The 12,256-nt window shown below is 36.0% G+C and overlaps 2 protein-coding genes across 2 annotated transcripts; both read right to left on the bottom strand.

The window, feature by feature from the left end:
* Positions 1 to 1,374: 1,374 nt before the first annotated feature.
* Positions 1,375 to 2,464, bottom strand: LOC122680692 (mitochondrial import receptor subunit TOM22 homolog). Its single transcript, XM_043882323.1, has one exon. It carries the CDS (start codon positions 2,434 to 2,436, stop codon positions 2,014 to 2,016), a length of 423 nt encoding a protein of 140 aa, XP_043738258.1. The 5' UTR covers positions 2,437 to 2,464; the 3' UTR covers positions 1,375 to 2,013.
* Positions 2,465 to 9,504: 7,040 nt separating this feature from the next.
* Positions 9,505 to 10,575, bottom strand: LOC122680404 (olfactory receptor 6C1). Its single transcript, XM_043881730.1, has one exon. The coding sequence runs from the start codon at positions 10,535 to 10,537 to the stop codon at positions 9,596 to 9,598; it is 942 nt and encodes a 313-aa protein (XP_043737665.1). The 5' UTR covers positions 10,538 to 10,575; the 3' UTR covers positions 9,505 to 9,595.
* Between the last annotated feature and the right edge of the window lie 1,681 nt (positions 10,576 to 12,256).

Below are 12,256 nucleotides of genomic sequence, written 5' to 3'. Positions count from 1 at the left end.
CAATAAATAGAATAAATAACCTAATTATTTTATTTAATAGTGGACATATTCACTTATTCAATGATTTGTCTTATAATTCTACTGAAATCATTAATATTTGGCATCTACTATGGTTTTGTAGGAATGTACATATGGAAACAGTTTTATGTTTTAGCTTAAAACGATATGCAGTGTTTATATACTCTTCATTTTGCACGGAAACACAAATTGAAAAGTAATTCGTTGCCTCAGATCTTAGCAGTTCTGTTACCCATATTGTAGCCCAGTGCATTTTCTGCTTGAATATCGTCTCTTAGCTATTAAGTTTTATGAAAAAATGTTTTATTCCCTTGCAGTTCTGCTCCACATTTTTCATTTGCATGAGATGACTGATACAAAGGGATATTCCAGATATGTATAGCAAAGCCTCGCCTATGCATTCACACCTCTCCAGTTAATTCCCAGCTCTGCTGCATACATCTTTCTGTGTATTAGGTTTGCTAAAAGTCGTGAAATCTCCCTTCTCCTTATTTCATATATTCATACTTCTGCTATGAAAAATAGAATGCAAAATAATTGTTTCTCTGCTAGACACTACCAAATGTCACACTAATCAAATTGGATTTTTTTCTCTGTTTTATGATGATTCATGAGAATAAAAATGTTCAGAAACCTTAAGAAGATGTAGAAATATACTATCCTCTTCAGTAACATTGATCTAGAAATTTAAGGGAGAAATATTTACGGAAAGAATTGCAAGGGATATTGCAACATTTAGTTTTACAAGTATAGATTCTGGTGTCTCTAGGACTAGGCTCTGGGGTCCCTCTGGTTGCACTAAAAGCCAAATACTCAAATCTAGTTGTTTTGACCTATGAAGAAAGACATGTATTGATCTCCTAGGAAAAAAGCAAAGTCGAGGCTACATCTGTGTTCTGCTGTGGACCATGGGGGATTTCTGGAAGGCCCCCTTGGCGTTCCCAGTAACCTCCTGACTCTCCTCTATAGCAATGTCCCTTGAGAATGGTTATGTTCATCCTACAGAAGACCTCAATGATGACATCTACAAAACAATCACTTTCATTAACCACAATTATTTATTTCATGAGTAATAAAATAGATGTAAAACCTTACAAAATATACTCAACCTACTTTATTTTTAATCTTTATACATGAAAATTTTCTACATATACAAATTGTTTGCTTATCCTTTGACTTTATTATTTTTGGAACTTCACAAAACAAGGTTATTTCACATTTCTAAGTTATATGATAACTATTATAATGCACATAATGTCCTCACAGTTTTTAAAAATTGCTGTTACATAGGTTAACTGAATAACCTACGATATCCTCACTATCGATACCAATATTATTTACAGTGTCATTTTTTTTTTGTTGGAATCATCTTTTTTTAATATTTAAATACAAAAAGTGAGCACTGACTTTTTTTTTTCCTTTTTAGACACATATATACACAAGGCTAACAGCCGAAATATTGGAGGAAATGAGCTCCTGCTCTGTCCTCCAGTCCCCATCTTGGGGCTGAAGCTGCCAGCCCTCCCTCCATCCTTTCAGAAATTCACAGTGGCTGCTTTGCAGCAGAGCTGTAATTAATGCATTTTGTATTTTATCTTGTGTGCATACCCTTCCCCAGCATCTCCATTCTATTGTTAATGGTCAGGGGCACGTCCTTCTCCACAGCATCAGTTTCCCACCCCAGCAATGGAATTGTGAGATCTTCCACCAGGAGTAATTTAGTGAGGGGGGTGGGGTGGCCAGAGCTGGAGTAACCGTCTGCGTTGCTGCACTCTGGTATCAGCATGAGGAGAGAAGAAATAGGACAGTGGAGGGCACAGCTGCAAGTGAGGAGTCTCTCCATGAGCCAATGTGGGTAGAATTCCTGCCACCAGGTTTATAGAGCAATGTGCCAAAGTTTAAAAAAAAAAAAAAAAATCCCATAATCAGCAGTTCAAACACTATTGAATTTTCAAACTTCTTCCACCAAGACAGGTCAAATATAGCAGTAGCAATCTAGATTTTTCCGGGAAGTGAAGGTAGAGCCCCGGGCATTCCTCCTGACAGCCCTGTATTAGGCCCTAGAAGTATCTGCCGTTGCTGCAGCTGCTGCTGTTGCTCCATCTGCAACTTCTCAGTTTCAAAGACGACTGGAAGAACCAGGATCATGAAGGAAGTGGTTCCAATCCACAAGGCTGCCCTGGAAAACCTGTACCTTTTTTGAGCCACGAAGAGGGAAAGATCAAAAGTGGCTCCAGCCGCGGACCGGACCCTCTCCGGGAACATCTCCGTCAGACCCCACAGTCTCTCCGATAGGGTTTCATCTAGCTCCTCGTCGTCGTCTTCCTCCAGCTCTTCCTCAGGCTTCTCAGCATCGCCTTTCGGAAGCAATTCGTCCGGGGACAGGGGCGCCCCAGGGCCGGCGGCGGCGGCGGCCATGGCTGTGGGGGACACCGGAAGCGGAAAAGAAAGCTACAGTGTCAATTTTGTCCATCTTATTTTTCATCTTGGCCTTTGCAAGTCTTTATCATGTCTGACATACTAGTGAGAAATATCACAAAATACAAACATTTTGTTTCTTTCAGGTTCTAGTCAGTGAATTATTGTTCCTTATTTCCTTTGTTGTTATTTTCATTTTTCCCCAATACTTTGATAGAGAAAATTATATGTAATCAGCTAATAATATGCCATACATTGCTATATAATTATTAATATATAAATAACACATATCATAGAATAGCTACTTTATATTAAATACATTTATATATTTCAATGAATTAACTTTATTTAACATAAAGAATACAATAAGGAATTTATATAATAAAATAATAATAGAGTCACTAATGCAGAACTAGATGACTGCTGGGGGGAAGTCTGCATGAGAATTATTTACTGGAAGAGAGGCATTAGGAAAGAGTACAAAGAAAAATAGAAGAAAATGATAGCATAACTCGTATCTGTGACAGGACATGTACTGTTTTTATTTAACTCAGGAAAGGAGCATTTTGGCAGATGTGTCTCTATATCACAAGGATTGATACTTTTGTCCACTTCATCTTTTTTTCAACTCTATTGAGACACAATTGACACATAACATCGTGTAAGTTTAAAATGTACATGTTGATTTTATTTATTTTTATGTTAATTATATACACATATACTGTGAAATGATTATCACAGTGGGTTAGTAAACATATCTATCACTCACATAGTTCCTATTTACTTTTTTTGTGGTGAGAGAATTTAAGATTACTCTCTCAGCAATTTTCAATTATATAACACAGTATTCTGATATCAGCTTTGTGGTGATAGCGATATGATGAATGCCTTTACCCTAAGAGCCCAATTAACAAGCAGCAAGGTGACTAGATTAAAGCCTCATCTTCATGATAGAGGCTTAATCCAGGTTTAGATCTGGGTTTTTTTTTTCTTTTGTAATGATACTCCAGAAATATGTTGAATTGATTTTTTTTTTCATCCTTAATATCCATTGTTGATCAATGGCTGGAGCCATTATTTTTTGTGGTACAAAATGGCTCTATTATTTTTAATCTGCTTTCCAATAAGAATTTTGTGCCATAATATTGCTAACACTTTATACATTTTTCCTGTTTCTTGACAGTCAGGGATGATAGTTTGAAGTTATCTGTTTTTATTGATTAATGTTAACACTATAAAATTAAGCAAACACAAGGTTTTGTTTGTTGTGTTTTTTCAAATCAGTCTCTTATGTTGGCTATTATAGCTCACAACCTCATGCAATTACACAACTTTTCTGAGCATCAATTTACATATTTGTAAAAATAAGTAGTGTCTAATCTGCCAATTAGTTCTGAAGTTTAAATAATTATTTTTTAAAATATGTGAAAACAAATATTTAGACAATCACCATTACTCTTACACTACCTGGAGTTTTATAGGAATACTATAAATAATACATATTTCTTGTAGAGAGCATTTATTCTTTTAGTTCATATGCTGAACTAGGTATGCCAATTTATGCCTGGAATGAAGAATTGTTCAATATACAAAAATCAATCAATGTGAGACACTACTTTAACAGAACAAAGGATAAAAATCACATGAGTATCTCAATATATGTAGAAAAAGCATTTGGCAAAATTCAAAAACCTTTCAAGATAAAATATCTCAACAAACTAGTAATAGAAGTTACCTCGACACAACAGAGAGCGTTATGAAAAGCCCACAGCTAGTATTATCTGTTGTTGTTGTTCAGTTGCTAAGTTGTATCCAACTATATGTGACCCCATGGAATGTAGCATTCCAGGATCCTGTCCTTCACCATCTTCCAGAGTTCACTCAGATTTATGTCCATTGAGCTGGTGATGCTATCTGACTATCTCATTCCTTTGCTGCCTCCTTCTCCTTTTGCCTTCAAGCTTTCCCAGCATCAGGGTCTTTCCAATGAGCTGTCTCTTAGCATCAGGTGGCCAAAGTATTGGAGCTTCAGCTTCAGCGTCAATATTTCCAGTGAATATTGAGGGTTGATTTTCTTTAGGATTAACTGGTTTGATCTCCCTGTAGTACAAAGGACTCTTAAGAATCTTCTCCAGCATCACAGTTCAAAGTCACCAATTTTATGGTGCTCAGTCTTTATGATCCAACTCTCACATCCATACATGACTACTGGAAAGACCATAGCTTTGACTATACAGACCTTAGTTGGCAAAGTGATGTCTGTGTTTTTAATACACTGAGTTTATCATAGCTTTTCTTCCAAAGAACAAGTGTCTTTTATTTACATGGCTGCAGTCACCATACACAGCCAAAAAAATTTTGGAGCCCGGGAAAATAAAACCTGTCACTGTTTCTACTTTTTTCCCCATCGATTTGCCATGAAGTGATGATACTGGATGCCATGCTGTTAGCTTTTGGAATGTTGAGTTTTAAGCCAGCTTTTTCACTCTCCTTTTTCACCCTCATCAAAAAGATGAAACACTATACTCAAAAGTTAAAAACTGAAAGCTTTTTTTTCTAGAATTAGAAATAAGCAAGGAGGCCCTAATATTCAATATAGTATAGAAAGTACTAGTCAGGATAATTGGACAAAACTGATCAATCAATAAACCAGTCATCTCTATTGCAGGTGACATGATTTATAATAGAAAACTCTACACACTTTGTTAAAAAGTTTTAAAGTTGCAGAAGATAGAATCAGCATTAAAAATTTAAGTTGCATTTTTATACTATTAATAAGCTATCTGAAAAAGAAATTAAGTAAAAAATGAAAGTTGCAATAGTACCAAAAGGAATAAGATACTTAGGAATAAACTTAACTAAAGAGGTAGAAGATATATACACTGAAAAATGCAAAACTTTGATGAAACTAAAGACATAAACACATGGGAAAACATTCAGTACTCATGGATTAGGAAACTTATGTATACGTCCTACTCCCCAACAAAATCGACAGATTCAGTGCAATCCTGTCAAATACCAATGGAATTATTTTTTTACAGAAACAGAAAAAAAATATTCTAAAATTTATAAGGAATCACAAAAGACCATGAATAGTCAAATAAATCTTAAGAATAAAAACTAAAGCTGGCTTCCAGATTTCAAAATATATTGAAAGCTATGATAATTAAATTGATAGAGTACTAGCATAATAGCCATCTTAACCAATTACACAGCATGGGGAGCCCAGTAAGCGCTCAGGTACATACAGTCAAATGATCTTTGACAAGGGTGCCAAAAACCCATGGAGGGGAAAAGACAGTCTTTTCAAAGAGTCATTATGGGAAAATTGGGCATCTACAAGTGAAAGAAGGAAATTCTACCCTTACCTTTCACTGCACACAAAATCAACTCAAAACAGATTAAAGCTTAAACATAAGACATAAAGTTTTAAAAGTCTTTAGAAGAAACCATAGGGGAAAAGCTGCATGATATTGGACTGGGCAGTGATTTAATGGATATGACCCCAGGAGCATAGGCAACAAAAGTAGATAGAACAGTGGGATTACATCAAAATAAGAAGCACTTTCACCACCAAAGAAAGAGTCGACAAATAGTAAAGAAACAACCTATAGAATAGAAAAGAATATTACAAACACTTTTATCTGATAAAGGGTTAATGTCTAAAATAGGTATGAAAGTCTTACAACTCAGTAGAACAAAACCAGGACAAACCCCCAAAACCTAATAGCTTAATTAATAAAAGGACTGAAGACTCAAGTATACATTTTTCCAAAGAAGACAAACAAGTATAAGGAGATAAATGGCCAACTGATATATGCTAGATGCTTAATGCCACTAATGTTCAGAGAAAGGAAGATCAAAAGGACAATGTTAAATCACCTCACACCTATCAGGATGGCTGTTATGAAGATGATAAAAGACAAGTGTTGATGACGCTGTGGAGAATTTAGAATACAGATCCATTGTCGGTGGGAATGCACATTGTGCAGCCACTATGAGAAACAGCACAGATTTTCTTCAAAAATTAAAAACAGAACAACCATGTTATCTTGCAACTCCATTTCCAGATATGTATTTAAAATAACTGAAATCAGGGTATCAAAGTGGTAGCATTTTCATGTTCCCTGCAGCAGTATTCACAATTGTTAAGACATGGAAACAACCTACATGTCTAGGGAAGGATGGATGGACACAGAAAATACAGTAAATGCACTTAATGAAATAGTATTGGACTATTATTCAGCCCTAAAAAAGGAACAATATCCCAATATATAGAACAGAATGGATGAAGCGTGAGGGTCTTATGCTAAGTATAATAAGCCAGTCATAAAATGTTAAAAACCACATGAATTCACCCAGGTGATAAACCTCAAATTCTCAAACTCATAGATTCAGATAGTGGAATGGTGCTTGCCAGGCGGTAGAGGGAGAGGGAAATGTGGATATTGCTAATCAATTGACATAAAATTTGTGATAGTTAACACTGTATTGTGTTTAAAATGATTAAGTGGATGAATCTCATATTAAGAGTTCTTATCACCTCAAAAGTATAATCTGTATATATCTGTAATGGTTAGATATGCAGGATAATGTTAATAATCATTATTGTAATTTATTGATAGCTAATTATGTTATATGCTTTACAAATTCATTTTCATTTCTATAGTAAGTTATGTAGACCTGGATTACCTGAACTTACACTTGACTCACTGATGGGGAAATATGTGCTTAGAGGTTGTAGAAACCTTAAGTCTGTCAGATATTCACCTTATGTAATATACAAATGGTGTTTGAGAGAGGATAGAAAGAAATGGAGAACCCACTATCAACTTCCCTTTAACATTTGAATCCCCTTCAATTTTCCATCACTCCCATCCTCACCTCTCCCTTTTTATTTTTCATAAAGAAAACCTGTGGTATATCTCTCAAGTGTGTATTTCTCTTAATGATTATTAAGAAAGTTGTACCACTAATTAGGTTTGTATTTTCTATTACTAAAATGCGGTTTATATAAATGAGGGTTTCTTGGTATCTGTAATCACTTCACCTACACACATACACCCACCTTTCCAAATATTTTAGGCACCTATTAAGGCCTTAATAAGTGGAAAAGTATTCTAGCACATGAAATCCTAATTTTCTATAAAAAGGGGAGATTTTGTTTTGTTATCAAGATTTTAGTTTCCACAAAACTTAAGTGATTTTGTCATAAAATAATTTAAGGTATAAATAAACAAATAAATATTTTAGGGATTAAATAATTTAGATATATACCCTGTCTCAAACTAGTCCTGAACTTCAGAAGGAGCTGTGTATATATTTCAGCCAGATCAGAAAATGGAGCTTACTTTCTGTGGAACTGGAGAAAGTGAACTTAATCCTACATATCTAAAATGGCTATTTCTTCACCATATTCTACTACATATGTATGTGTTTACTGACGTCTGTTGAGTTACTATGGGATTTGGAAATAAATAGTGATATTTCTATCATTATATTTACAAAATTACATATTGTTAAAAGTCTATGTTTTGAATTAATGAAGAAATTATGCAGTTCAGTTCAATTGCTCAGTTGTGTCTGACTCTTTGCAACCCCATGGACTGCAGCACGCCAGGCCTCCCTGTCCATCACCAACTCCTGGAGTTTACCCAAACCCATGTCCATTGAGTTGGTGATGCCATCCAACCATCTCATCCTCTGTCATCCCCTTCTCCTCTTGCCTTCAATCTTTCCCAGCATTAGGGTCTTTTCAAATGAGTCAGCTCTTCGCATCAGGTACAAAGTATTGAAGTTTCAGCTTCAGCATCAGTCCTTCCAATGAACACCCAGGACTGATCTCCTTCAGGATGGACTGGTTGGATCTTCTTGCCGTCCAAGGGACTCTCAAGAGTCTTCTCCAACACCACAGTTCAAAAGCTTTAATTCTTTGGTGTTTAGCTTTCTTTATAGTCCAACTCTTACCTCCATACATGACCACTGGGAAAACCTTAGCCTTGACTAGACATACCTTTGTTGGCAAAGCAATGTCTCTGCTTTTTAATACGCTGTCTAGGTTGGTCACAACTTTTCTTCCAAGGAGCAAGTGTCTTTTAATTTCATGGCTGCAGTCACCATCTACAGTGATTTTGGAGCCCCAAAAAATAAAGTCAGTCACTGTTTCCCCATCTATTTGCCATGAAGTGATAGGACCAGATACCATGATCTTTTTTTTCTGAATGTTGAGTTTTAAGCCAACTTTTTTTACTCTCCTCTTTCACTTTCATCAAGAGGCTCTCTAGTTCTTCTTCACTTTCTGCCGTAAGGGTGGAGAAGAAATTATTAGGACATACCTTATTAAAGTGTGCCATAAATAATCTCTCTGTTTATAAATGAAAATATTCACATTTTTCAATAAACTATACAGCATTTAAAAACATTTACCCAGATAAATAGTGAAGGGACTTCCCTGAAGCTCTAGTGGCTAAGAATCCATCTGCCAGTCAGGAGACACAAGTACAATCCCTGGGACAGGAAGATCCCATATACCATGGAACAGTTAGGTCCCTCGGCCACAACTACTGAGCCAGCACTCTAGAGCCCACCAGCTGCAACCACTGATGCCATGAACCGCAAGTAAGGAAGTCTGCATGCCTAGAGCCCTTGCTCCACAACAAGAGAAGCTACTGCAAAAAGAAACCCATGCACTGCTACAGAGTAGCTCCATCTTGCCTCAACAAGAGAAAGCCTATGAGCAACAATGAAGATTCAGTGCAGTCAACAAATAAATAATAGACACATTTTTAAAAACTATAAAATGGTAAAAAGAGTTTCTGTCAAATATACTGTAAATGAAATTCATAAGATTATATTTCCTGTGCTGAGTAAACTAAATATCACATCCAAACTCAAAACAGGAATTTATATTAAACAATTTTTAATTTAAGAAGTTGAAACTAACAAAATGTTCAGAAGAATGGGAGTCAGAAAGACATAAGAAAAGCTGTTTAAATTGAATGAGAAATATATAAACAAACATGATTTTAAACTCCTAGGAATAAAAAGAATAAACAAGGCTGACAGGGAAGCCATTGTGATTTGAATAAGTTATTAGAATTCTTGATTATATATCTCTTAAAAGTTGCCCTGCAAAACATCTCTAATTTATTATAGTACATCATTTAGTCTCCTTCTGAAAAATAGTCTTTCTTGCCATATCCAGGAAGGCTTGCTTGACTTGCTGATTCCGTAGGCTGTAAATGAAGGGGTTCAGCATGGGGGCTACTGAGGTGTTTAGCACAGCCACTCCCTTGCTCAAAGACACCCTATCCCGTGCTGAGGGTTTAATATACATAAAAATGCAGCTGCCATAAGAGATGGAGATGACAATCATGTGGGAAGAACATGTGGAAAAGGCCTTTGTCCTCTGACTAGTAGAAGGAATTCTTAAAATTGTTCTGATGATGTATGTATAGGACAGAATTATTAATGCTAAAGTGAACATTAGAGTAAACACAGCACAGGAAAATCCCATCATTTCGAGGAAGTTTGTGTCTGAACAAGACAGTTGAAGCAAAGGAAAATAATCACAGGTAAAATGGTCAATAATATTAGACGTACAGTAATCAAGGTTTAAGAGCAACATGAGTGCAGGGAATATGATTAAGAATGAAACTAGCCAGGAAGAGAAGACAAGCAGTGTGCAGACTCTGTGATTCATGATGGTCATGTAATGCAGGGGTTTGCAGATGGCAATGTAGCGGTCATAGGACATGGCAGCCAGAAGGTAAAACTCAGTGACTCCCAAGAGAATGAAAAAAAATAACTGAGCAATGCAATCATTAAAAGAGATGGTTTTATCTCCTGTAATGATGGTGGCCAGGAACTTGGGTATACTGACAGTTGTGAATGATACTTCTAAGATGGAGAAATTTCTGAGGAAGAAATACATGGGGGTTTGGAGGTGGGCATCCAGCAGGGTCAGGGTGATAATGGTCAGGTTCCCAGTGATGCTGAGCGTGTAGGTGATGAGCAGAAAGACAAAGATCACAACCTGAACTTGTGGGTCATCTGACAGTCCCAGGAGGATAAACTCTATTCTTTCTGTATGGTTCCTCATTCTTCAGTTGCTTGTTTGTTTTTCTCCTTCCAGGAGATCTACAAAAGAAAGCACAAGGAATATACTAGAAGAGAGGATTACCAAATATCCTAGTGTAGACCTAGAATTTGATGAAATTAGTATGTCGTTTCACCTTCAGGGGAAATTTAAAGCAAGTTGATAATAACATTGATCCTTAAGTTTCCTCTGTTTAATAAGTAAAAAAACTCTTTGATTAAGGGAAGTTTAAAACTGTAAATGTCACAAAGCTTGTAGGGCAAGAATTTGTTCCTACACTTTTCTGACACCAAATACTACCTGTGAACTTTCAGAAACATACCCACCAGGTTTCATGAGGATTGCCTTTGTGCTAATATTCCAGCACCTACACAGTTTTCCTCCCATGTAACAAAAGCTTAATTATATTGAGAATCTTTAAAATGGAAAAGATATTGCAATTTTTAAATAAAAAATGACTATTTTGTCCTTGGCTTCTCTGGTGGCTCAGAGGTAAAGTACCTGCCTGCGATATAGGAGAAGCAGGAGAAGCAGGTTTGATCCCTGGGTTGGAAAGATCCCTGGAGAAGGAAATGGCAACCCACTCCAGGATTCCCACCTGGGAATGGACAGAGGAGCCTGGCATGCTCAGTCCAAAGGGACGCAAAGGAGTTGAACACAACTTAGTGACTAAACAACAACAAAACAGCAAATCAAGTTTTGTTAACACCCAGTTTTTTCCTTTTTTTAAGATTTTTATATGTGAACCATTTTAAAAATCTTTATTGAATTTGTTAGAATATTTTTTTTCTGTTGAGGTTTTTTTGGCCATGATGCATGTGGGATCCTAGATTCCCCATCAGGAATCCAACCAGCACCCCCTTCATTGCAAGGCAAAGTCTTAAACACTGGACCACCAAGGAAGTCTTCATTTTTTTCAACTCTTACTACCTCACTGGAAGTCAGAAATGTTAAAGTCACTGCCACTGGCAACTGCAGGTTTTAGACATAGAAGGGGAAATGAGATAGACAATAATGTAAGCTTAAGGTTGATATCATCTTAATCCCTGGCAACATTTTATAATATTACAGCATAACTATGTGTCATCATTATGGACTTTATTCTCATACAACCTATTTCCCTTTATATTTAAAATATTACTTATATGTTATTATTATGCTGATGATTAATAAGTAAGATAATTGCCCTTCAAGAAAGCAAATGTTAATAATATGTTTATTAGTATATGTTTTGGAAATAATGAGTTTTAATTTTTCTTTTTTGGGGGGTAAAATTTAAATGATATTACAGAAGACTGAGGATATGTAGGTTTGAATCCAATTCACTTACTAAGTCTGAAAGTCACTCAGTCCCTTCATGCCCCATCTATAAATACACACTAACATAAGTCTATCTCATAAAGTTATTTTGACCATTAAGTGAGCAAATACATGTGAAGCATTTTGAAAAATGCTTATCATTTAATAAAACCCATATAAGGCGTTGTTCAATGGAGAAAACATTCCCTAACCACTCAGCTGACAACATTTGGGATTTAGATGTTGTGCTATGTAAAAACTTACATCTGAGATAAGTAGTAGTGCATAAATTTAGCATCAAGAGAGTCACATGATAACAATAACAGCAACAGCAATGGAAATAGAGTAGAATCACCTGACTATAGAGTACCTGGCAGGCATTCTGGGAAAGTGAATCTTATCCTCATTCTTCCACTTTGGGTA

This window comes from Cervus elaphus, chromosome 22 (assembly GCF_910594005.1).
Source record: "Cervus elaphus chromosome 22, mCerEla1.1, whole genome shotgun sequence".
Classification (NCBI taxonomy): domain Eukaryota; kingdom Metazoa; phylum Chordata; class Mammalia; order Artiodactyla; family Cervidae; genus Cervus; species Cervus elaphus.
Note: the sequence above shows the minus strand (reverse complement) of the source record. Positions and strands in the feature narration are given on the sequence as shown.